This window comes from Leopardus geoffroyi, chromosome C2 (assembly GCF_018350155.1).
Source record: "Leopardus geoffroyi isolate Oge1 chromosome C2, O.geoffroyi_Oge1_pat1.0, whole genome shotgun sequence".
In the NCBI taxonomy this organism is placed as follows: domain Eukaryota; kingdom Metazoa; phylum Chordata; class Mammalia; order Carnivora; family Felidae; genus Leopardus; species Leopardus geoffroyi.
The window spans coordinates 67,506,511-67,533,730 of NC_059333.1; the positions used below are offsets into that span (position 1 = coordinate 67,506,511).

Sequence of the window (27,220 nt, forward strand, 5' to 3'; positions counted from 1 at the left end):
AAAAAAAAAAAAAAATGCCGCCGTGCCTTGTCTTTTGCAACACTTTGAGAGTCACAGGGAAGTTATAAGAAATGCTGCTCTTACTCTCAGAGTTTATATCTGGTCAAGGAAGCAAAGCATTCACAGAAAACACATAAAAGAATGTTGTAGAACAGCATTCATGTTTGAAATAGGTAGGCACTTGCATCTACTATGGTAAAGGAATTTGTGGTAAAAGTAATTTGGTATGGGGTGAAGTAATCTAGAAAGGTTTAATGAGAAAAGTGATTTTTATGTGGGTTTTGAAGGGTAAGATTTAAAAAGAAACTCACTTCTACATCACCCATCGCACTTAAACCTGGGGTTTGCATACAGATATTCAAATAAGCGTTGATCAATTGAACAATGGAACAGAATCAGTCACGGGAAAGGCCAGCCATGGAGGGAGAAAGTTTCAGACGTTGTTTAGCGGAGTGGGGTCTGAGCTAACTAGCAGAAAAGTCTGAAAGAACTAGATACTACTACCAGATGTTGGAAGGTTTTTGTGGCATTTTGTATTACTGTTCAAGATTTGCTGCCCCTCCTTCCTTTCCTTCTTGAAGCCAGACTTGCTCAGGTGACTGATTTTGGCCAATTAAATGTGAGAAGTGAAATACATCACTTTCTGGTGGAGACTTTAAGACCAGTGCAAGCTTTGCCATGTTTTTCTGCCCCCTGCTCACCAAGGCAAAGGGCAGTTCTCCAGTGGCTCCTCTGGCAGCCTGGGTCTCCAGCTGAGAATGATGACAACACTACTAGACTAAACAGTAATCTTTGCTGTTTTAGCTACTAAAAATTGGTGTTTGTTATTGTATCTGACCTAGTCTCTCCTAACCCTGATGATATGGAGTTCTAACCTGATTTGCTCAGGTTTGAGCTTCCCAACAGACTCAAACAGAGACTAGATGAAAGTGGTCTAAGATATAGTGGAGGTGATTTCTGCATTAGAAATAATAAGACCTTAGTCACTCTTAAGAATTCTATGTCAGTTTGGTGGGTGGTGGTGGTAGTGTATTTCTCTCTCCTACTTCACGACCTATTTATTATGGCAGCACCAAAATCATTTCAAGGAAAAGATCATTTGTAGAAGGGGAAAAGATCTTTTAGATCATTTGGGATCCTAATTCAGTGTCAAAAATGGGAATGATCAGACCAAATACTGTGGCACACCATCCAGGTACAGTTCTAACCCTATCACTCTTTAGCAAAGTCTCAAGTTCATTTCTTCTTCTTCTTTTTTAAGTTTATTTATTTTGGGAGAGAGAGGGAAAGTGAGCATGAGCAGAGGAGGGGCAGAGGGAGGGAGAGAATTCCAAGTAGGCTCTGCACTCTAGCTCTATCCCATGAACCATAGGATTATGACCCGAGCCGAAATCAAGAACCGGTCACTTAACTGACTGAGCCACCCAGGTTGCCCCCAAGTTCATTTCTAATGAGAGACAGTGAGATGGAGCACACAAATAAATAGCATGGACTTTCAAGCCGTAAAATCTTGGTTTGATTCACTCATTGTACTTTAATAAAGTTAGCTTTTCCTAAGCAGCAACTTAATATAAAAATAACATAGCAGGGGTGCCTGGGTGGCTCTGTTGATTAAGCATCTGACTTCAGTTCAGATCATGATCTCATGGTTTAGGAGTTTGGGCCCCACATAGGGCTTCATGCTGACAGCATACAGCCTGCTTGGGATTCTCTCTCTCCCTCTCTGCTCCTCCCCTACTCTCTTTCAAAATAAATAAACTTAAAAACCTGTAACATAGCAATGCTTATTCTGCTATACCCTCTTAGATTTCTCTTCCCCCAACTCCCATTCATAGGGATCCTTAAGGGCCTAATGTTTTCACTATACCCCAGATAAGTATTCTCTCAGGCCCAGGCATGAGCTGCATGAATCTCAGGCCCTAAGGCCCAGTTTGTTTGGTTCAACACTAGAATGAATTTCCTCACTCCGCTTCATCACCCTGGAGTCTAGAGGCTAAGGCCAGAATGACACATGCAGCCATTACAGATGCTGGCCAAGGAGAAGGAAGCCTAAACAGGTAGAGCTTACTACCCCTGAATCCACTCCTGGCTGCCCAACCCTCTGTCTCCTATCTACCCTTCCTTGCCCAGCATGCAAGCACATGTACATAAGCACCTGTGTCTACATACATTCATACACATGTATACACCACCACCAGTTTAGATTCTGAAAATAATTTTATTATTTTACAATTGTTCAGCAAAGTTCCTGGGTTGCCATGACCAAGATTTGGTCACCAAAGAACAAAGGATCACAGCAGATCAATCAGTCCACCAGTTTTCTCTCTTCTTTGGGTGGTGAGAGCAGGCAGGGAACATATCATGTGCATAATGAGAAACTAACCAGCAGGTAAGGGTGGGGGAAGGGGAGGCAAGGAACAGGCACAAATGGAATTCAATCCTGGCTGCCATTCTCAGGCTTAGACTTAGATATCTTGTCTTCTCTATATTCGCCCTCCACTTTCCTCAGCTCTGTTACCACAGAGGGCAGATGACTATGGGCTGAGAAACTGGGCTAACTATCGTCAACAGCAGAGTAGCTTCGTACAACCAGAGGCTAGAAGTGGTCATCAGACCAGTCAGATCTCCCTGGTGGGAGTCAATGCCTCACCTAGGATTAGCTCCTAGTATACTGCTTTAGGGTCTACACTCAAGGCATATCCAGACAACATCGGAATGACAAGAATCTGATCTCCACTGTCTATAGCCAATTCTTCCTTTCAATGAAAGGAAAGGCACGGGCCATTTAATACCTAAGTATATATGTGATCAAGGGCACACATATAGGGATTCTATCCCTATAGTCCAGGACCTCAAATCTAACTCCAGTTATGTCTGAACAACCAGGGAAGGAGTCAGTGTCCTACCCTGTGATTGGTCAACTGAAACCCTGGGGAGTTCTTCAGTTCCCACCCTATTTTGCAAGAGACCTAACCAGCTATTCTATGAGATACTGTTCCCCAAAACTTTGTTAATGGCAGGTCCACCTTCCCTCTGAAGCAGGAGAAAATATAAGGTAACCGAGGCAAAGAAAGTATCAATCAAAGTGATACTAGACTTCAGATTGTTAGGTTTATTACAACCATCTTCTAAGCTGAAAGACATTCCTCATCATCCTTCACAGGACCACAAAAAATCAGGGCCCTGCAAAACCTGAACAAATACCGGGTTCAACAACCAACTGTGGGGCCTCCTCAGATTATGCAGAAGTGTTCCGACCCCGGGCAGGAGAAGAAAGCAGACCTGCTGGTCCCTGCAGCTCTGCCCTGGGCTGACATCCACCTCTGTTTGTGCAGGCACTTTCTGTGGAGAGTTGGAGAGAAGACCTGTAAGTGGGAAGACTGTTCCACTAGCAAAATTGATGGTTTGGATGTTAGAGATGAGGGAATTCCAAGTTCTGAGGGGAGTAGTCACAAAGGTGAGAACTCAGTTTATAGATGGCCTGTGAAACACAGAATGAGTAGGACGTGAACCATCAGAAAGTAGATGGCTGCTAGCAGTGGCACTCGGGTCCGGGAATGACAGAGTGAACGCAGGACCCGCTTCCATCCAGCACCACTCCGGGTCTGAAAGAAAAATTGGAAAGTCAGAGAGGTTTGCCCTACAGGGATATGTCCCTTTCCCTTCTCCCAACATTGCAGGAAAGAGGTATCCCGAGAGAAAGCTCCTTCAGGGTCACTTGGCCAACTCCACTAGGTTCCTCTCACCTTCCATGCCCTTCTAGTCTTAGATCCATCAGGTACTCAGTGCCTGGACCTCCACCTTCCTTTTCCTTGACTCCTTGCCCTCAATGCAGCCAGCCCTGTCTGATAGCTTAGTACCCTCTCCTTAGTTTCTCCCCTTCTTACCCTTCGACAGCTGCTGCTTGTAAGATCTATTAACAGTGCCTGCTCCTGAGTGCCACAGGAGCCAATGATAGGAGACCGTGCAGAGTCCCATTCACTGTGCTCCAACCTGTGTTGAGGGAAAAAAAGAGACATGGCTTGGTTTATAGCACAAGCAGCTGATGAGGTGAAGTCTTCCCAGCCATCCTGCTGTGTGATGTAGCACGACAGACTTGCAGCAAAGGCTGCTACTATAGTTCCTGTCCCTACACAAGCAGTGTGTGTGCAGGCAGATCGGTTTCTTTCAGTAGCAGTAAACGGTGAGGATAACTACCAGGAATTAATTGCCTACTATGTATCAGATGCTGGACTGGGTGCTGTACATATATTTAATCCTCAGGTTAGAGGTTGGTGTTACTATCTTCAAAGTAATGTTGTCTTGTCCATGGTGGCACAGCCAGTAACAGGTCAAGCCAGAATTCAAAACCCAGGTTTGTCTCTAAATCTCATGTTTGTTTTTTGTTTGTTTGTTTTTTTTTCCAATACACCAGAGAAACTCATTAAATTGTTTTTTCATTTACCAAAGGCTAATTAGGCAAAAGCATCCAAGAAAGATTTTTGTGAGGTTCTTAGAATTAAACTGAATGGCCAGCCTCTACTGCTTCTTCATTTTTTGCTGATTTAACACTGGCACTGCTCTATGTAATGAAGAAGCTGCCTTTTTCCATTCAATGGTTTCTCAAAAAACATGAACTGCATCAAAGGGGCTGCGGTAACATAGCACATTTGAACAAACATTTGCCTATAGGTATGCACTTTTTAATCATGGTGGGGAGGATGGAACTCTCCACTCCTCCATATGAAGGGATGTCCATTAGTCTAACACTCCTGGCCTCTCATTGCAGGTCACCGAATTTTCTCCTGGAAAGAAAGAATATTTTAATCTGATTTGTGAGTCTGGAAGGAGAAACTGAGTGAGTACAGTCTAGCTCCATCATGCCAGTTTTCCTCTGAGAGTCAGGCTGACTGCACAGTACACCTTCTGTGTCTGTTCCTCCAGATGATAAGCTTTTCAGGGACAGCCCTGACCTGGAACAGCAAAGTCTGGCACTATGCAGGTCAGTATGTCAGCTTCTGTAGGCTAGGCCGAGGAAAAATGAAATGTTTGTAAATATTGGTGAACCAAACAGCATTGGCTGCTTTTAAATAACAAGTCCACTGGGGGTGCGTGGGTGGCTCAGTTTGTTAAGCGTCCAACTCTTGATTTCAACTCAGGTCATGATCTCATGGCTTGTGGGTTCGGGGCCCCGCACTGGGCTCCATGCTGGCAGTGCAGAGCCTGCTTGGGATTCTCTCTCTCCCTCTCTCTGCTCCTCTGCCACTCACTCGCTCTTTCTCAAAATAAATTTCTTTAAAAAGAAATAACAAGTGCGCTTAGTTCCACATACACTACACAGTACATGTGAAAGAAGCTCTAACATGGCAGAGTGTGGGGCCTAGGCAGGCTGCACTTGATCAGCTGCCTACATCTGCATTCTGCATCAGGGCCGAAGAGGACACTGTGGAAGGGCTGAGCTTAGACTAATGTAGCTTATCTTGACCCCAAACTTCACTGCAGCACCCATCTCAAGATGGGATTAGATCCTAATTATTCCCAAGTCTGGCCACTGAAGTGTACCCAGTGTAATCAGAAAGGATGAGAAGTGAACAGAGGTTATCTCCCTCAGTCCTTTACCGCCGGATCTGCTCCTCAGCCACAGAAAGGGCAGTCTCAGCAGCCACTCTTTGGTCTCGTTCTTCTTCCAGCAGCTTCCGCAATTCGCTCATCTCTCGTTTAGTGTTGCACAGCTGCTGCTGGGCTTCAGAAAAGCTTCAAAATAAAAGGACATCAAACAGCATCAGTAGGTGCAGAACATAGTTGCTGACACAAGGGATTCAAAGCCTTCGTAAGATTATAAAGCAGGAAAATGTAGAGACGTTTATACAAACAAAAAATAGGAAGGGGAAAAGATTTTTTTAAAAAAAGAACATTTTAAAAGTGTAGCTGTTGAAATAAGTTGCAGAGAATGCCTTAGAGATTTTAGAGATTGACTGCATACCTTTCATTTGAATACCACAGGATTAGTGGTGTGTGTGTATGTGTGTATGTGTGTGTGTGTGTGCGCGCGCAGGCGTGCTCCCATTGCCTGACAAACTTTCAACTTTACAAATTTGTTATTATAGTTGGTACAATTTAATCCTCACACCAATCCGGTGAGGCTGATAAGAAGTCATATTAAACCCATACTCTGGGCTCCAGTTCCATCTAGATGACTGTCCATTTCTGTACACTAGTGTGTGCACCAGGGTTGAGGGCTGCTCCCCTACCTGAGCTGTGGCTCCCTCAGTTCCTCAGGATCACTCTTCCTGTGAGCTCCATTCTTTTCCTGGGGAGCTCCTGGAGCAACATCTATATTCAGTGGCCCCTAGAAGAAGAATAAGTTTAGTAATTCAGAGATGAAAGCACTTAAGAAACCGCTTGGGCAAAATGAGAACTCACTGAACACCAGAGAGAATGAGACACCCTGGAGAAGAACACTCCTCTTGTCCTTCTCTTCAAGTACAGAGTCAGAAGTGAGAATCTTCTGCTCTAAGAGATTAATCTCCTACCTGAAACTCTTGATTAGATTTTCTCCCAGGTAATCATTTTCTAATCTCTCTTATTAAAATTTTAAAGGCTTACTGCTGAAATCTGCTTTTTTTCTAGTGGAGGCTCATGGATTTTCCAAAAGCTACTCTGATCCTTCCATTGTTCGACTACTCCCAAACCTTCTCCTCCTTCCCTGTCCTATTCATCTCCATGCTAATTCTCACTACCTCCCAGCTTCAACAGTACACACCGCTAGGCTGTGTCACCAGCCCCACCTATTTTGTTTCTCAGGGCCAAATCTTCCTATGGCTTTCTTATTTCTTGAAGCCAAATCCACAGTCTTAGTGACAGAGTTAAAGCCTCAGTCATCAGTTTCCCACTCACTTTTTGATTTCTCTCCCACCATCTCACTGATCTTTGTCCTTCTAATCCCTTCACTCTTTAATTTTTCTAGGCCTTATTCCCATCTCAGCGAATGCTCTCCTCTCTTCCATCACACCTAATTTATCTTCAGCCCGAGGCACCAGCCTCTCCCATGCTGCTCTTTATGCTTTCCCATTTGCACTCAATTTTGTAACACTTTTCCCAGCCTCTCGCCGCCTTCCAGCTCACCGCTTGCAGCTCCTGGACCTGCTTCTCCAAGACTGCGCAGTGATTAAAAAGGTCAGTGTAGTGCTGCTGGTTCTCACGAAGACTCTGACTGGTATCGCCGAGCTGTATTGAAAGGGTATTTTTCTCTTCGAGGAGTTGAGAGAACTGCAACAGTGGAGAGGGGAAGGACTGTTTCACAAGAAGCAGTGCTTAGGAAGACTCTTGGAGTTTCAAGGATCTAATTTTTTTTAATCCAAGACCTTTATTTCAATAATAGTAACAAGAGCATTGTGTGTTCCTTCAAACTGAGAAAACTCAGAATTTTTCAACTGAAAAAGGAAAATAATTCCGGAGAAGTGGTAGGAAACTATTTGTGGTGCCTAGTACATTGACTGGGAAACCAGAAAGCAGAAACCCACAAGCAATCTGATAGTACAAACTATTCCAGGTATGTAAAGGAGAAAGATAGCAGGTTGGGTCCAAGATGAAATAACTCACAAATGACTATAATCCTTAAAAAAGTCGATAAGAGATAGAGCTGTCACCTAAAAATTCACACAACCACAGTACTGGGCAGATTCCTCAATGCTGCAGAGAGTTACAAGTTGTCAAGAAGGTAGAAAAAGAAATTATCATGGGTGGTAGGTGGGAGACACAGAAGAAATCCTAAATTTCTATGTACATGTAAGAAACTATACTGGGAGCACAGACTCTCACAGGTGGAAATATTTCAGTCACTCAAAGCAGGACCTTCCTTTACTACCTAAGAGGTAGTTATTCAGTCTTTCCTTGAACATGTCCAGTGTCAGGGGTGCTCATCACCTGACAGAGCAGCCCACGCCAGTTTTTACCAGGTCAAAAACCAGAAAATTGTTTTTTCTATTGAATGAAAAATTTACCCATTGTAGCTCCTACGATGACTTGAATTCAATCCCCTGGAACTACAATTCTAATTCCTCACTTGCAGGCTTGTCAGGTTTCAAGTTTTAGTTATGATTAACACCTAGAAATATTAACAATCAGAGATACTTCTCCAAAGTCCCTGCTGTAGGACTGTATGCATTATGTGAAGGGAAACCAGTGTACCTGGACGCATGTTCAATCTTTCTCTGAGTATTCCTTTTGTAATTATTCTGAGTTAGTACTTGTGTGAAAAAGTGGACTCAATGTTCAAAGAGAAGATAAATTTTTCTAGAGATACTCTGGCTGGATGGGAAGGACATTTGATACTCACAGAAAACTAGAATAAGAAATCCACATGGTATAACAAAAATATTTGCATAGCCAAAATAAAAATCACAACAAATAACCTTACCTCTGAAAAGCAAGTTTACAAAGTAATTTTTATTTTTTTTATTTTCTATTTTATTTTTCATCTATTTAATTTAAATTTAATTTTTTTAATGTCTATTTATTTTTTGAGAGACAGAGCACAAAGAGGGCAGGGGCAGAGAGAGAGGCAGACACAGAATTCGAAGTAGGCTCCAGGCTCCGAGCTGTCAGCACAGAGCCCAATGTAGGGCCTAAACCCAGGAACCATGAGATCATGACCTGAGCCGAAGTCGGACACTCAACTGACTGAGTCACCCAGGCGCCCCGACAAAGTACTTTTTAAAGTATCATCTGATTTGAGAGAGGTAGAGGAATGATTTCTGTCCCCATTCATAAATGACAAACAAGAGACGATCAGTGACATGCCCAACAACATGTAGCTAATAGATGACAGACCAGGACTCAAGTATGGTTCTTGATTCCAAGTCTAAGGTCTCCCTACTACATGATGGCATCCCATCTGCGGGTTCAGCAAGGGAAGTGAATCAGTTTATGGTTTTTTGGGGGGAGTATGACAAGTGAGCAAAGAAAAGGATATAAACGTTTGAGAAGCAATACTAATTTGAAGACAGGGGTAGACATGACCACTGGGTACAATGATAACTACTGGGTTCTGAGACAGAGTATTATAGTCTCCTAACAAACAAAAATTAATTTTCCTGGCAACAGTGAACAGTTCAAACTGTACAAAAACAAACAAACAAACAAACAAACAAACAAACACCTCTCAATATTGAAAAAGATGTAAAAAGGCTGAAAGAAAAGGCTTCCAAGAATAATTTTCTTCCAAGAATAATCTTGCCTTGGCGAGGGGCACCTGGGTGGCTCGGTCGATTGGGCATCCGACTTCAGCTCAGGTCATGATCTCACAGTTCGTGGGTTCTAGCCCCACGTCAGGCTCTGTGCTGACAGCTTGGAGCCTGGAGCCTGCTTCAGATTCTGTGTCTCCCTCTCTCTCTCTGCCCCTCCCCTGTTCATGCTCTGTCTCAGTCTCTTTCAAAACTGAATAAACGTTAAAAAAACATTAAAAAAAAAAAAATCTTGCCTTGGCGAGATTGGCTCTAGGGACCAGATGGCAAAGTGGCTCTTCCCTACAGAAATACATCCTATCTACTCCAGCATGCATCCTTAGAGTGTCTAGAATGGCATGGCTGGGGTTTGGGGAAAATCTGGCTTCCTTAGTTCCAGAATGTTAGACACCAGTGAAGAAGCCTACAAATGGAGTGGAACAAAGAGCAGCCCTCTCACCTCTATCCCTGCTATCTAATCACATCTGAAAAGCTTCCTCCTGGAGACATTTTCCTGATGCACATTGATGGGAAACAGAGAGGAAGGTGTTGGAGGATTTGTGGGGAGTTACCTCAATATTACTAACAAGGGATACAGATGGGGAGAGAATGCTGGGGTGCAAGCCTTCCTAAAAGAATTGGATTTTTTTTTTTTTTTTATTCTTATTGAATAGATTTCACCAATCATTCCCAAGGACACTCCAAGGATGAGGAAGTGGATATGGTCCCATATCTGTGCTTTGGGGGGAGCAACCCAGGCTCCAAGAAAGGTAAATCTTCTGCGCCCTAAGATATGCTATAGCTAAAACCCAGGCTTAATCAGTTCCTACTTATGACCTTGCTTCTGGTCATGGAACTAAGAAATTGAATTTTAGTCTAGTAGGAAACACTTACCTTACTGTTTAGTTGCTGAATTCTCAATTCCTTTTGGTGAATTTCCTTTATGCTGTCATTGAGCTGAGTCCTAAGAAGTTCTGTCTCATAAACTAGATTTTGTGATCCATCTAGGGATGCCAATGTCTCTGGGGATGCCTGCCAGGATACAAACACTGATGAAATTCCCTCCCAATGCTGTTCATGCTTAATTCCTTCCCTCAGTAAATTCTGTCCACTTCATAGGAGGTCACAAGACAGCTTGTCCAAGAGTGGTAGATGGGCACTTGGCTTGCAGGAAGCTGATTCTTCCTGGGTGGTGGTTATCTCTAAGTAGCAATCAGCACTGAAATTACTCACCTGTCTTTGGTACTGTACTTTGAGGGCCTCAGTAGGGGAGGAAGGAGATCTCAATTCCCTTATAAGATTCTGCAGATGACTGAGCTGCTGATCTTTATCTGAGATAGCCATAAGGTACTGTTCCTTCATTCTCTTCTCCTGGGTTTCCCAGGAGCTCTTCTCCACCCTACAAAACACATGAAATGATCATAGGCAAAAAATACTTGTGAGATAAGGATGAATAATTACATATTCAAAACAGTAGCATGGGTTGTAGAGATGTAGTAAATATGTAACCAAATTGAAATTTATATTATAAATTGAACTGTACAGCAAGATGATGAAGCTGAACTAATAAAAGAATTTCAACTGGCAAGACCAAGGATGATTTTATAGAAAAACATTCCAGGCTCCAGGAACATACTGAACAAAAGGCACAAAAATGAACACACACACACACACACACACACACACACACACACACACACTGAATTTGGAAGTGGAGTAGCATGTAAAGTGGATAGGGTAGGAATGAGGATGGAGAAGTGAGGTTGGATCATGTGGGGCACTGAGTGCATGCTAAATAAAGCTTACTTTATAAGCAATGGGAAACTACTGTAATTCTTCGGAAAGGTAGTGCCAGATGCAGTCTAATGTCATAGCGACAAAAATACAACTGTAGAGTCTTGCAGGAACTGGGTTCAAATGCTGGCTCTATCATAAACTAGGCATCAGACCCTGAGTAAAGTTTCTTAATCTCTCTGAGTTTCACTGGTGAAATGGGAATACATATCTATTCCTGAAGATTATTCTGAGGATTGAATGAGACACTGTATGCCATGCACCAGACACAGAGCCTTCCACATCATAATCACCCAACAAATATGAGCTGCTGATATTTTTATTCCCTAAACTTAGCCAAGAGGAAGGCTTCTTTCTGATCCCAGCTAATTTTTTGTAGTACTAGCAAAAACTGCGTCTCTGTCATATTCTTTAGTTCTACTTCTCTCTGTACTGTCTAGAAGAACTCATTAGAATTGTAATCAAATTTCTTCAGTGTCTCTTCCCTTTAAATAATGCCCATGTCTCTATTTGTCCCAATAATATAAGATTTTGTTTGAATTGAATCTGACTTTTTTTTTGTCTTTCACTTTAGAAAAAAGGTACAATGGTCCCTTCTTTTCTAAATGGCAAATACCTGTTATGAAATAATACTGCTTTGCTAAGAAGTGAGTTGGAATACAGTCAAAATTTTTTCAAAAAGGCAGAGCCAAAACTTAGAAACTAAAATGAAATTTTATTACAAGGTCACTATATGTAAAAGACACAGGAACTTTCAACACTTTCTTTGATATTTGTGAAAAAATGAGAGAGAACAATTTAAGAGCATAATGCAGAAGAAAGACCATAATCTTCCATAAAAAGCTTCAAGCTGCCATTTTTCTGGAAGGTGGTGATGGCATGGAAAGAGACGCTCAAAGGAGAATAGGGCCTAAGAAACAAAGCCGATTATTCATGTAACTCAGCCATTACAGGGTTATACCTCACTTACCCCTTATGTAAGAGAGCACAGGAACCAGAGCAGAATGAGCAAACCAGTAGCTACAAGGGGAAGAGAAAGGTTATGGTATAAATCCAGGCTCTCCTAATAAGCCAACCCTGAGGCTACCAGAGGTTTAAACAAGATGTTCCAGCCTTTTCATATTTGAAAAGCTAATTTCCCCCAAGTATATCAAGAGCAAAAGACAGAGAGCCCTGAAGATATTCAGCTAAAAAAACTTGGTCCTAAAGTCAGGGAATCAAACCTGTGTCTTCATTTTCTTCTTCCTTCTAAATGTGAAGTAAAATATCTTCCTTTCCTCCCCCCAATTTACTCACATTCACTTGAGATATAATTTTACTTTTCTTCAAAATTGCTCAACTGTGGAAGGTCAAGAGAGAAAGGCTAAGAGAAAGGTACATGGGGACAGAATGAGGGGGAAAAAAAATCAACAGACCAGAAATCATTTTTTTCTCTTCTCTAAGATTCAACTCTATAAGGAAAGTATCCTTTTAGAATGCCCTTTCAGGAAATTTAAAAGGGAGGAGGTGTCTACAGAAAATAAGCCTTTAGAGCTTTGCAGCTCTTAAGTTTATACTGGTAACTGGACACTTAATATATTTGTAGTTCCAGGTGACCTGGTGATAATATGGGAGCATCAACTTGATGTCTCCCATATGGTTCCAATCATCTTTGGAGATCCCTAAATTCAAAGGTCAGTTTTAGTATGCATTTGGAAAAAGATACACCGAGATCCTGATCTCTTGATAATGCACTGATTCTAAAAGACTCTAACAGAATAAACTCAGGGTAGCTATTCCCTGGGCAGGGAATGAGTGGGGGGAGATAAAGCTGAAACAGAGCAATTCATTTTTTCTCTTGAGATTCAACTCTAGAAAGAATAAACAGAAGAAATTTGTGTTCCCAGAGAGCAAAAATTCAATTTTTTTTACCTTTGCAATCATCATTTGGTTAAAAATGAGTATGTACTTTTATTATTTGGAGAGGCTATCAACTCCATGAAATAGGTTATATATATGTTCACTTACAAGAAAGTCAATAAGATGTTAAATATGAAAACCTTTTAGATGTAATTTTACTGTGCAAAATTTAAATTACCAAGTTCTACAAAGCTCTGTAAAGCTGGCTTAAGGTTTATTTTGAAATGCCACGTTAGCAAAATGTATGTTATCTAGGATCAGTGAAGGAACAAATCTCTTGTGTCTGCACATTAAGAGCTGCCTTAGGGCCATTCCAACAATACTTTTATTATATTGCTAACTGCCACGATGGTAGCCCCTCTGTAAGTTGGATAGGAATCTAGACTCCACCTGTATTCTCTGTATTCACTTGCCGATAGCAGCAGGTGAGACAAAACAGGTGCTGCATGATTAGCAGTACTTTCCAACACGGAGATTCTTCTTTTAGTACCAAACTTTGAAAGTTTTGGATTTGAAACAGCAATAAAGTTCCAACAGTGAGGTTGCAACAACAGGATTTGTTTTTACATACTGCTAAGCATTTCTTCTTTACCTTTCTTTTTGGATCAAATTTGTTAGAAACACTGAATTTAAAAACCAGCCAGAAGTACAGTTCTTATTATATTTTTTTCTGCTCTAATAGTACCATATAACACTATTATTCATCTTTAAAAGAAAAGGGCTTGGACTTCTGGATACAGACAAGAGGGAGTGGATGCATATCTCCTTATTTCCCCCACTAAGTATAGATAAAAACCCTGGGAATTATGTATAAAAACAAACACAGGAAGACCCAGAAACATGGAGAGAAGAAATTGGACCAACTAGGGACCCCAAGACATGAGAAATGACACAGCATTGAATTTGCTGGTTTTTCTTTTTGAATTTTATATATCCCAAACTGGGTGAAGAAGGATCCAACAATCTAGAAACACCAGTGAGTACCAAGTAAAGTTTGCTCCCACTTGCCAAAAGACCGCCTGCCAAAAGCCTAGTGAGGCAAATATTAAAGACAGTAATCACTCTATTCTAGGTGAACATCACGGAAAAACCACAGCACCTTCCCTCCATCCCAAATCAACAAAATCCTAGTGGAAAGAGCAGACTTATATCTTTGCCTAGAGATAACTAGGTGTAATTCACCCTCCTTGCTGGGTGGTGTCAGAAAAGGCCAAAGTACCCTGGACTATCACCACTACCCAGTGGAAAAGAGGTGACTCTGACTGCCCCCACCTACACCCCACTATAGTGTCAATGTAGACAACATGGGGGTCTAGACATCTACCCATAACAAGGTAACAAAGCAGAGGTAGTATCAGAGACAGGTTCCCTGTCCCTATGCAGGTAGTATCAGAAGAGGTCAACAGAAAGTTTGGACTTTGAACTTCTGGACCAGGGGTAACAAGAGGAGTAGATGTCTACCTATTCAACCACCTTCCTGCAATGTCAGTAGGGACTGAGTGAGGAACCTATATTTTCCCCCACTGTCCAGTGATAATGAAATGCCTCTCTCCAAAACCTGCCACCCCCAATGGTATCAATGGAGTCCATGTATGGACCTTGGACTTGTATTCTCACCTAACAATACTGATGCACTACTCCCCACCAAGTGCAGTGTCAATGAAGTACAAATGGGGAACCTGGGAAGCTGTCTCTTCCTGGCAGTATCAAGGCACCTCTTCTCCTGGGGTAACAATGAAGGCTGAGTAGACAGCCCACTGGGCTGCACCCTCCATCTAGCAGTGGAAGCCTACTAAAGCAGAGAATTTAAATAAGATTGAGAGTCATATCATCTCCAAAATGTTCAAGATACAACTGAAAATCACTCATCATACTAAGAACCAGGGAAGTTATGACTTGTCTGAGAAAAGAAAATTAACAGATTACAACACTGAAATGACACAGATATTGAATTAAATGTATAGAATTACATAAGGATTTTAAAGCAGCCACCACAAAAATGTTTAGACAAGCAATTACTAACACACTGGAAACAAATGAAAATACAGAATGCTTCACATTTCTCCAAAGAAAATATTCAGATGGGCAACAGACACATGAAAAGATGCTCAGCATCATAATCTTCAGAGAAAGGCAAATCAAAACCACAATAAGGTATCACCTCACAGCAGTCAGAATGGCTATTATCATAAAGACAAGAAATAGTTAAGTATTGGTGAGGATGTGGAGAAAAAGGAAACTTCATGTACTGTTACTGGGAATATAAACTGGTACAGCCACTATATGAAACAGTACAAAGGTTCCTCAAAAAATTAAAGAGAGAATACCGTACAACCCAGTAACGCCACTTCTGGGTATTTTCCAAAAGAAAACAAAAACACTAATTCAAAAAGATATATGCATCCTTATGTTTACTGCAGCATTATTTACAACTGCAAAGATATAGAAGCAACTCAAGTGTCCATTGCCGGATGAATGGGTAAAGAAGATCTGGTACACACACACACACACACACACACACACACACACACACACAGGAATATTACTGAACTAAAAAGAGAAGAAAATTTTGTCATTCACAACAACATGGATGGACCTAGAGGGTATTATGCTAAATGAAGTAAGTCAGACAGAAAATGAGACAAACACCATATGATTTCACCTATATGTGGAATCTGAAAAACAACAAACAAAGAAATGGACTCATAAATACAGAGAACAAACCAGTGATTGCCAGAGGGGAGGGGGTGGAGTAGGGATGGCAAAATAGGCGAGAGGATTAAGAGGCAGAAACTACCAGTTATAAAACAAATAAGTCACAGGAATGAAAAGTTCAGCATAGGAAATATAATCAATAATATTGTAATAACTTTGTATGGTGACAGATGGTAACTACACTTATCACAGTGAGCACTGCATAATGTATATAATTGTTGAATCACTATGTTGTACAGCTGAAACTAATGTACGTCAATTATACTTCACTTAAAAAAAGAGAAAACCTCAGCAAAGAAATAGAAGATACAAAGAAGACTGAAATCTTAGAACTGAAAAACATAATATCCAAAACAAAAGCTAATAACTCAATGAGCTCAACAGCAGAATAGAAGTGATGAAGAAAAAAAATCAAGAATCAGTGAATATGAAGCTAGAACAACTGAAATTACTGAATTTGCAAATAGAGAAAAATAATCATTAAATTGGATTTCATCAAAATTAAAAAGACATTGAGAAGAATGAGAAGATAAGCTGCAGACTAGGAGAAAATATTTGCAAGCCACGTATCTGATAAGGAACTTGTACTTAAAACATATAAAGAACGCTCAAAACTCAACAGTAAAAAAAAAAATTAACAACCCAAATAAAAAATGGACAGAACACATGAACATTTCATTAAAAAGGACATATGCATGTCAAATAAGCAACAAAAAAATTTTCAACATTAGCCATTATGCAAATTAAAACCACACTGGGATAGCATGGCGTATCTACTAAAAAACTACGATACAGTCACAATATCAAATGCTGACAAGAATACAGCATTCCATATTGAAACTAGACCATTCATATATTGTTGCTAGGAATATAAAATAGTACAGTCATTCTGGAATATAGTTTTATAGTTTCTTAAAAAACTAAACAGACACTTACCATACAACCTAGCATTTGCACTCCTGGACAAACATCTCAGAGAAATGAAAACTTATTTTCCACATAAAAACCTATACACAAATGGTTATAGCAGCTTTATTAATAACACATAAAAATGAGAAGCAACACTCACGTGTGAATGGTTAAAGCAGTATATTCATACCATGGAATACTATTCATCAATAAAAAGAATGAACTATTGATTCACGAACAATGTTGATGGACCTCAAAGGCATTTATGATATGTGAATAAAGCTGATTTCAAAAGGTTACATACTGTAGGATTCCACTTAAAATGATGTATGTTAACTAACTGGAATTTAAATAAAAACTTTTAAAAAATTCTCAAAATGGCCAAATGATAGAGGTGGAGAACAGATTAGTGGTTGCCAGAGTAGGATACTGGCATGGGAGGGTGAGGAAGTGACTATTTTCAGTGATGATTACATTTATTTACACATATGATAAAGTTGCACAGAACTATGCACACATACCACACACATACATATGTAAGTGAACACAAACTGATGAAATCTGAAAAAGGTCTATGACTCACACCCATGTCATTTCCTAATTTGGGTATACTATAGTAGATATTACCATTAGAGGAAACTGGGTAAAAGGTATACAGGAGCTCTCTGTATTGTTTTTGTAACTTCTTATAAAAGTATATTTTATAATAAAAAGCCAAAAAAAAAAAAAAAAAAAAAAAAGAAAACTAGAACAGTCAAAAAGCAGGGATTATCATACCTGAGCTGATGCAGCTCATGTTGCCAGGAGAGATTTTCCTGCCTTAGCTCTTCTTGCATAATCTGAAAATTTTTTGTCTTATCTTGATACTCCTGAAGTTGAGCCTTCAGTGGACGTAACTCAGTGATTTCTTGGTTAATCTGTAAGTATTGCTGCTGCAGATTCTTCAATTCCTTCAGCTTTAACCAAAGGGAAAGTAACAGGGTGATTCATCACATCTCATTCACCCAGCTGTAAGTCATCAGCAGCTCCCTGCTAAGTCAGTCAGACACCACGACAGACTATCAGCACCTAACAGGTTCACTGACATATATTTGCAACACGAATCTCTAAAATGGTGAAATATAGGCAGCCAGGCTGGTGGGAATCACCCCATAGAGCTGCCATCAAGGCTATAGGGCCTGACCATTCCTGCAACTTGTACCCCAGCCTCCTGCTCCTGAGGTCCCCAGTTGATTCTAGATCTACAACCTGGACATAGGACAGACCTAGAGGACCTACAGTTTCTTTATGGGTGGTACCTCCCCAGAACAAGAAATGTAAAGATGGATTGACTTTCTATTTAGCCCTGTGCCCTGCTTAGGCTTTTAAACTTTCTTACATGGATATCAACCTTAACTTTAGCTTAGCTAATGTTGACTATGAAAAAGAAGGCAGTGATGCCCAGGCCCAGGGATTAATAAGAGTACTTAGGCTTTGAGGGTCCAACATCCCGCCCACATAGGTTGCGTGACCCTATGCACATTCCTCACACCCTCTAAGCCTTAATTTCCCTTACCTATAAAATTTCCCTTACCTTCCTTATAGTACTTCTCATTAGATTATGAGAATTAACTGACGAAATTAATGGTGGTAGTGGTGATGGTTATGGTGGTGATGGTAATAATGATGATGGTCATATAATGATGGTGGACTTGCCTTTAAATTAACAAAACTCTCTACCTACATTCCAGATATATCTTCAAATTATCTATCCCCAGTACTCTTTAAAAGCTTGGTAGTAAGAAATAATGTCAGGATACCTGGACTAAAAGGGTGCCTTGAACACATGTCTCTTTCACCCACTCTTAGAAACATCATTAAAGGTACAATAAAGGCATCATTTTATAAGCATAAAACACAAGAACAGGAAGAACAAGAGAGGAGTCAGCAACAACAAAATTAATTTTGGAAGCTGAAAAGCAGATGCGTAAGTGGTAACTGACTTAACAGATCTGGGAAAGCCAAATCTTAAGCTGGCAGTAAGGAAAGCCAAGAACCAATGGAACTTACTCTGTAGAATCTTCAAAAGGCTCAGGAATTAACAGCACCAGGTACCTCTGGAAAAGATAGTGATGGGGGGGGGGGGTGGGTAGGGAGAAGGTGGTGGCTGAAATAAGGAGAATTAGATGAAAGCTGCTTAAAAAACAATTACATCCCTAAATACTCCTCTTAGTTCCATACCTTTTGTTAACTCTGACAGACAACTAGAGTGTTATTCTTTGGAGAAGGTAAAAGAAGTGTCTCTGGGCCATCAAATACCAGGCACAACTGAAGGGAAAAGTACTGCTCTAAAACAAGGGTGATTGAGTCAATGTATGCCTTCTGAATGCTTGAAGTCTTTCCCCTACTCAGCTTGGACAATGCTGGCACCCAGGCCTTTATCATCCATGCAGGAAATGAGAAGTCTTCTCTAGAAAATCTGACCAGCCCAAGAGGAACTAAAGATACAACATGGGGACTACCCACAAAAAGTTCAGCAAGATCACCCTGCAATCACCAACCTCACAGTTGGTAAGCCCCATCCACAAGCTTTTTAGACCTTTCCCTTAAACATGAAGAGTAATTCAAGGATTAACCCCCATCTGAAGAATGGATATCATTAAGTCTGGGATGAAAAGAACTAAAAGAAAAGTAATTCAGAAGAGATTAGCAGGAGGAAGAATATAATACACTTGAAGATTTAACAGAGAATATTGGAAATTAGAAACATTAGAGCAGAAATAAAAAATAAAGAAAAATTCATTATAAGAAAACATCAAAGAATAAAATTACCACCCCTATTCTTGGAGAAATAAGAACATCTATCTATGTGACAAGAAAAAAAAAAAAAAAGAAATACTTAGAAATTAGGAACATGATCATAAAAATGAAAACCTCAATATAAGGTTCTAAGGATAAAAGTGAGAAAGTCTTCCCAAAGTATAGCAAAAAAAATAGAAAGGAAAATTATAGAGCCAATCCAGAAGGTCCTACATCTAAATAACAGGCTTTTCAGAAAAAAAGACAACAGAGAAAAAGGATGGGGAAAATGGTAAAATCGAATTCAAAAGAATCTCCCAAAATTGATGAGTATGACTTCTTGGATTCAAAGGACTAGAGAAAATGATGAATAAAAATAGATCCACATCAAAGTACATTATCATGAAATTTCAGAATACATGACTAAAAACTCTATACATTTCCAAAAAGAAATGAGAGAGACAAAAAGAAAAGGAGATAAAGAAATAGATTATAGATAAAGGATCAGCAATCAGAACAATATTAGACTCCTGAACCACAATGTAATATAAAAGGCAATAGACCAATGTCTTCACAATTTTGAAGGGGAATTATTTTCAGCCTAGAATTCTATAGCCAGCCAAACTATCAATCAAGTATGAGAGATAAAAAGACATTTTCAATAAATTTACCTCCCCTGTATCTTTTCTTAGGGAGCTACCAAATGATTTCTTCCAACAAAATGAAGACGCAAACCAAGACAAGGAAGACCTGGAATACAAGAAACAGGAGATCGAATACAAGAAACAGGTGAAGGGAGAGATCCTAGGATGAAAACTAGCAGTGCACAGCAACTGGTTCATGTAAGAGCGAGAAAAAAGACTCCAGAATTTTCTTCATAAATGCAAAATTGATAGGAATAAACACCTTAAGAGGATATGTGGATAAATGGCAATAAACCTAGAGGTAGATTATATTGATAAATACAAAGAAAACTAGTAACAACAACAAAAATACAGCTATTAACTCTAAGGGGGAAAAAGATGCTGAGGAAAATAAAAGTAACATCTCTCAGCTCTTACTTGTAGTCATAAAAATGTAAACACTGGGGCACCTGGGTGGCTCAGTCGGTTAAGTGGCCGACTTCAGCTCAGGTCATGATCTAGCGGTCCGTGAGTTCAAGCCCCGCGTCGGGCTCTGTGCTGACAGCTCAGAGCCTGGAGCCTGTTTCAGATTCTGTGTCTCCCTCTCTGTGACCCTCCCCTGTTCATGCTCTGTCTCTCCCTGTCTCAAAAATAAATAAAACGTTAAAAAATTTTTAAAAAAAAATGTAAACACTGAATACTGAATTAACCAGAATGCAAATTACATCAGTAGAATGGAAAATGGGCTATATACTGAAAATGTGCATATGTACCATGGAAGCAGAGAGGGGAAAGAGACCTAAATAAATCCCCGTTAGCATAAAAGACAGTCAATAGTTAATACAAAGAATTAAAACTCAAGATGCATTATCAGCATGATATTTAGATACCTAGAAAACACCAAAATAATAAGAGAGTTAAAAGCAAAGTGTCTTGGGAGGAGGAGAATCAGAGTTGGGAGTGCTGTTTTTCTAATCAAACACGTAGAACTGAGTGATATGCAGAATTTAGTGACATAGATGTGCATATAACTTTATTTTTTTAAACAAAAAAGAAAAGCATTTTGTTTTGTTTTAAAACAAAAACATTTTTATGCACTAAATATATTCTTTATTCACTCCTCTAATCCAGATACTCTAAATATTAATCTTGGAATAGACTAGATCATCAGGAAGCTGTGTGTCTGGGACTGCATTTTAGCTGTTTGTATAAGTACCTTTAGGAAACTAGACAAAATTCTTTTGCTCTGCAGTTACAGCAAGGAATGGCTAAATTAAACCTATAAAATAGGGAGCCTAGGTGGCTCAGTTGGTTGGGTGTCCGGCTTCAGATCTGATCTCACCGTTTGTGGGTTTGAGCCCCGTGTTGGGCTCTGTGCTGACAGCTCAGAGCCTAGAGCCCGCTTCAGATTCTGTGTCTCCCTCTCTCTCTGACCCTCCCCCTACTTGCACTCTCTCTCTCTCTCAAAAATAAACATTAAAAAATTTTTTTAACCCCTATGAAATAACTATTATATTTACTGTAGAGAAGTAAAGGATATTTCACAATTTCATACGGTCCTCTCTATAGAAACACAAAAGAAATTTCTTGCAGGTCTCAATAAACTATTCTTATATTGAACAAAGTAGTTTTTCTTTCTTCCTTTTCCCTAAAACACAGATATTGTAATTCATGTATATGGATTTTTAATTCCCTATTTCTGATGGCTGCCAGAAAGCTGGAAAAAAATCTGATGACCCATCTTTCTAAAAAGATATTGTGACATCTCCTTGGGATACTAAATTTACTCCTGGTTTAATCTTTTTCTCTCCTATCCTCATCTTCTCTTCCTTCCCAGTTACTTGCATTATATTATCGTGAAAAACTGCTCATATCTTTATATGCTACTTCAAGTCATTTTCAGAATGAAATGAGTATAGGGGACTTCCAGAAAAGATGGCAGAATCAGAGGATCCTAAAGTCACCTTGTTCCAAGGATACAACTAGATAACAATCACATCAGTGTAAACAACCCTGAAAATGACTCAAAGACTGGCAGAACAGACTCCACAGGTAAACATACAGAAGAGACCACGTCAAAAATTGGCAGGAAAGGTAGAAACACAGTCGGGAGCCAAGCTGACTCAGGAGACTGTCCATGGGAAGGAAGGACATCACAAGAACAGAGAAGGGAGAGGAGCAGACCCCATACCAGGCACCGCAGTCACAGGGACCTGCACTGGGAAGACAAAGCCTCGTAACACTGGCTTTGAGAACCAAAGGGAGCTAATATCTGGAGTTTTTACAATCAGTGGGGCTTACCACCTAGAATTTTACAGATGAACAGCTTGGCTCTGGGAGAGCTGGAAGGCAAGAGAAAATTAAGTCCTTTCCAATAAAGAGCACAACAAATAGCCCTGCTGAGATATAGCATAAAAGCAGCAGTTTGAAAAATGTCTGGGGTATACAGGAAGATTTATCTATTAATCTCAGAGTGTATGCTGGAGGGCCAGGGATCTTTGGGAGACTTCTCCAAGAACAAAAGAGCTGGCAGGTGCCATTTCCCTCCCACCCCCACCCTATATATGCAGATGTCTGCAGGAACCAGTGCAGCACAAACACTCTCCACTTGGGATTGCTGTGCCCCACCCTTGGGTTCTTCTGCAGACTCATCCCCTGCAACCTGGCCTCAGTAGGAGTATATCCAAAATGGCACCACAGGTGTGGTATTCTGCAAACAGTCCCAACAGGGGCCAATACCACTCCAAAGTGACTCCTGTCCAAAGGAGAGGGGAAGATAACCACACAGTAGTTGACTGCAGCTTTAGCAATGGGCTGGGAGGAGACACCTGGTCTGACTACAATCCCCACCCACTAACAAAAACCTACCAGGGGATAAAACAGGGAGAGCTCCCTGCAATTCAGTGTAATCACAGCTCTGGCAAACACCTGGTCTGACCCAACTAAAGCCCAAGACAGCCCCAGACTGGCCCATTAACACCACAGGGACCAAACTCTGCCCACAACAGGCAAAAGGAGCCATTGCAGATCACTACACTGAAGGCAAACACAGCTCAGCCACAACATGAGGGTGCACACAACACACACAGGAAACGCCTTGAAATGCCAGGTTCTGGTGAACAAGGGACATTGCACTACAGGGCACCACAGGATCTCTTCTTGATAAGGCCACTACTTGCCACAGCTGACTTGATGTTGCTGACTTTCCTAACACATAGATACAAACATGGAGAGTTAGGCAAACTGAGGAATCAGAGGAATATGCCCCAAATGAAAGAACAGGACAAAGAGAGAGAAATGAAATGGAGATAAGCAATATGCCTGATAGAGGATTTAAAGTAATGGTCAGAAAGATACTCATTGAACTTGAAAAAGAGTGGAAGATCTCAGTGAGACTCTCAACAAAAAACCAGAAAACACACAAAAAAAGAACCAGAGAGGAAGAACTCAATAAGTGAAATTAAAACTACACTAGAGAGAATAAATTAGTAGAATAGAGAAAAGAGAAGTACAGATCAGTAAACTGGAAGACAGAGTAATGGAAAACAATCAAGCTAAACAAGAGAAAGAAAAATGAATAAAGAATGAGAATAGATTAAGGGAACTCAGTGATATCTTCAAGTATAACGTTTGCATTATATGGATCCCAGAAGAAGGAGAGAAAGGGGGCAGGAAATTTATTTGAAGAAATAATAGCTAAAAATTTCCCTAATCAGGGGGAAAATCACATAAATCCAGATCCAGAGGCACAGAGAGCCCCCAACAAAATCAACCCAGGGAGGTCCACACCAAGATACACAGTAATTAAAATGGCAAAAATTAATGATACAGAGAGAATTTTAAAAGCAGCAAGAGAAGGGGCGCCTGGGTGGCACAGTCGGTTAAGCGTCCGACTTCAGCCAGGTCACGATCTCGCGGTCCATGAGTTCGAGCCCCGCGTCGGGCTCTGGGCTGATGGCTCAGAGCCTGGAGCCTGTTTCTGATTCTGTGTCTCCCTCTCTCTCTGCCCCTCCCCCGTTCATGCTCTGTCTCTCTCTGTCCCGAAAATAAATAAACGTTGAAAAAAAAAAAATTAAAAAAAAAAAAAAGCAGCAAGAGAAAAGAAAACAATACGTACAACAGAAAGCCCATAAAACTATCAGCTGATTTTTCGGCAGAAACTTTGCAGGACACAGGGGAGTGGCATGATATATTCAAAGTGCTGAAAGAAAAAAACCTGCAATAAACAATACTCTATCCAGAAAGGCTTTATCTATCATTCAGAATAGAAGGAGAGATAAAGAGTTTCAGGACAAATGAAATTTAAAGGAATATCTCACCACCGAACCAGCCTTACAAGAAATGTTAAGGGGGACTCTTCAAATGGAAAGGAAATACCATAAGCAGAAGTAAGAAAAGTAGGAAGCACAAAAGCAGTAAAATCAAGTACATCTATAAAAAGCAGTCAAGGGTTTCACAAATACAAATATGTAAAGTATGACACTATATACCTAAAACATGGAGGGGAGAGGAGAAAATTTTGGTACTTTTAGAATTAGTTCAAACTTAAGTGACTATCAGCTTAATACAGACTATTGTATGCACAAGATGTTATATATAAACCTAATGGTAACCACAAATCAAGAAACCGGTAATAGATATGTAAAAAAATAAAATGAACCCAAGTATATTACTAAAGAAAGACAGCAAACCATGAGAGAAGAGAACAAGAAAAGAACAGAAAAGATCTACAAAAACAACTGTAAAACAAGCAACAAATTTGCAAGAAGTACACACCTATCAATAACTACCTCATAAGTAAATGAACTAAACTCTCCAATCAAAAAGCATGCAGTGACAGAATGGATAAAAAATCAAGACCCATCTAGATGCTGTCTAGAAGAGACTCATTTCAGACCTAAAGATACCTGCAGATTAAAATTGAGGGGGACAGGGGCGCCTGGGTGGCGCAGTCGGTTAAGCGTCCGACTTCAGCCAGGTCACGATCTCGCGGTCCGTGAGTTCGAGCCCCGCGTCGGGCTCTGGGCTGATGGCTCAGAGCCTGGAGCCTGTTTCCGATTCTGTGTCTCCCTCTCTCTCTCTGACCCTCCCCCGTTCATGCTCTGTCTCTCTCTCTGTCCCAAAAATAAATAAACGTTGAAAAAAAAATTAAAAAATAAAAAATTAAAAAAAAATAAAATTGAGGGGGACAGAGAAACATGTATCATGCAAATAGATTTCAAGGGAAAGCTAGGGTAGCAATACTTACATCAGACAAAATAGACTTTAAAGTAAATACAATAACAAGAGACAAAGAAGGACACTCCATAATCATAAAGGGAACAATCCAACAAGATATAGCAATTGTAAATATTTATGCACACACCATGGCACACCCAAACAAATACAGAAGCCCACAACATAAAGGAAGTAATCAGTAGTAATACAATAATAGTAGGAGACTTTAACACTCCAGTGAAATCAGACAGACCATCCAAACAGAAAATCAACAAGAAAACAGTGGCTTGAATGACATGCTGGACCAGATGGACCTAACAGACATACTCAGAACATTCCATCCTAAAACAGCAGAATATACATTCTTTTCAAGTGCACATAAAATATTCTCCAGAATAGATCATGTTAGACCACAAACAAGTCTCAACAAATTCAAAATGAGTGAAGAGGGATCATGCATCTTTTCTGACAATGCTACATATAAAACTAGAAATCAACCCCAAGGAAAAAATCTAGAAAGAACACAAATACATAGAGATTATATAACATGCTACTAATGAATGAGTCAACCAAGAAATCAAAGAGGAAACTTACAAATACATGAAGACAAATGAAAATACAATGATCCAAAATCTTTGGTGTGCAGCAAAAGTGGTTCTAAGAGGGAAGTTTATAGCAAAACAGGCCTACCTCAAGAAGCAAGAAAAATCTCAAATAAACAATCTAACCTTACATTTAAAGGATCTTAAAAAAAGAATAACAAAAAAAATCTAAAACCAGCAGAAGAAAGGATAAAATAAAGATAAGAGCAGAAATAAACAAAATAGAAACTAAAAATACAATAGGAGAGATCAATGAAACCAGGAGCTGGTTCCTGGAAAAGATCAACAAAATTGCTAAAATATTGGTGAGATTCATAAAAGAGAGAGAGAGAGGGAGAGAACTCAAATAAACAAATTCAGAAATGAAAAAAGAAATGACCGACACCACAGAAATACAAAGGATTATAAGAGAATATTATGAAAAATTATATGCTAACAAATTGGGCAACCTAGAAAAAATGGATAAATTCCTATAAACATACAATCTACCAAAATTGAAGCAGGAAGAAACAGAAAATTTGAACAAACCAATACCAGCAAAGAAACTGAATCAGTAATCAACAAACTCCCAACAAACAAAAAAGTCCAGGACCAGACAGCTTCACAGGTGAATTCTACCAAACATTTAAAGAAGAGTTAACCCTGTTCTTAAACTATTCCAAAAAGTAGAAAAGGAAGGAAAGCTTCTGAATTCATTGTATGAGGCTAGCATTACCCTGATTCCAAAACCAGATAAAGACACCACTAAAACAGAGAACTACAGGCCAACTACTCTGATGAGCATAGATGCAAAAATCCTCAACAAAATATTAGCAAACTGAATCCAACAATATATTTAAAAAATCATTCACCATAATCAGAATTTATTCCTGAGATGCCGGAGGGTTCAATATCTGCAAATAAATCAATGTGAGACATCACATCAATAAGAGAAAGGATAAGAACCATAAGATCTTTTCAATATCTGAAGAAAAAGCACTTGACAAGGTACAACATCCATTCATGACAAAAACCGTCAGCAAAGCAGGTTTAGAGGGAACATACCTCACCATAATACAGGTCTTATATGAAAAACCCACAGCTAACATCATACTCAATGGGGAAAAACAGAGCTTTTCCCCTGAGGTCAGGAACAACATGAGGATTTCCTTTCTCACCATCACCACTTATTCAGCATAGTACTAGAAATCTTAGCCACAACAATCAGATTAAGAGAAAGAAATAAAAGGCATCCAAATTGGTAAGAAAGAAGTAAAACTTTCACTATTTGCAGATTACATGATACTATATATAGAAAACCCTAAAGATTCCACCAAAAACCTACTAGAACTGATAAATTAATTCAGTAAGTTCACAGAATAAAAATCGATATACAGAAATCTGTTGCATTTCTATTTAATGAAGCAACAGAAAGAGAAATAAATAAAACAATCCTACTCACAATTGCAACCAATAATAATGAAATACCTAGGAATAAAAT

At 39.8% G+C, this 27,220-nt stretch overlaps 1 protein-coding gene and 1 long non-coding RNA gene across 14 annotated transcripts in view; one reads left to right on the top strand and one right to left on the bottom strand.

Annotated features, from left to right (window-relative positions):
- Positions 1–2,202: 2,202 nt before the first annotated feature.
- GOLGB1 (golgin B1) overlaps positions 2,203–27,220 on the bottom strand; it is an 89,537-nt gene continuing 64,519 nt past the window's right edge. For 8 of the 13 annotated variants that reach the window (XM_045502199.1, XM_045502195.1, XM_045502198.1 and 5 more), the window contains 8 exons: positions 17,298–17,476; positions 10,437–10,602; positions 10,098–10,235; positions 7,105–7,248; positions 6,231–6,328; positions 5,599–5,733; positions 3,888–3,993; positions 2,203–3,605 (listed from right to left, as the gene is read on the bottom strand). In XM_045502199.1, coding sequence (XP_045358155.1) covers positions 3,471–3,605; positions 3,888–3,993; positions 5,599–5,733; positions 6,231–6,328; positions 7,105–7,248; positions 10,098–10,235; positions 10,437–10,602; positions 17,298–17,476 — 1,101 coding nt within the window. In that variant the 3' untranslated portion in view covers positions 2,203–3,470. Of the gene's footprint in view, positions 3,606–3,887; positions 3,994–5,598; positions 5,734–6,230; positions 6,329–7,104; positions 7,249–10,097; positions 10,236–10,436; positions 10,603–17,297; positions 17,477–18,569; positions 18,667–27,220 lie in introns of those variants that run through there. The other 5 variants (XM_045502203.1, XR_006718353.1, XR_006718352.1 and 2 more) reach the window with 5 other exon arrangements.
- On the top strand, positions 4,767–20,441 carry LOC123610950. Its single transcript, XR_006718356.1, has 3 exons — positions 4,767–4,837; positions 9,878–9,973; positions 19,991–20,441. It is a non-coding gene; the product is annotated as an uncharacterized LOC123610950 (long non-coding RNA).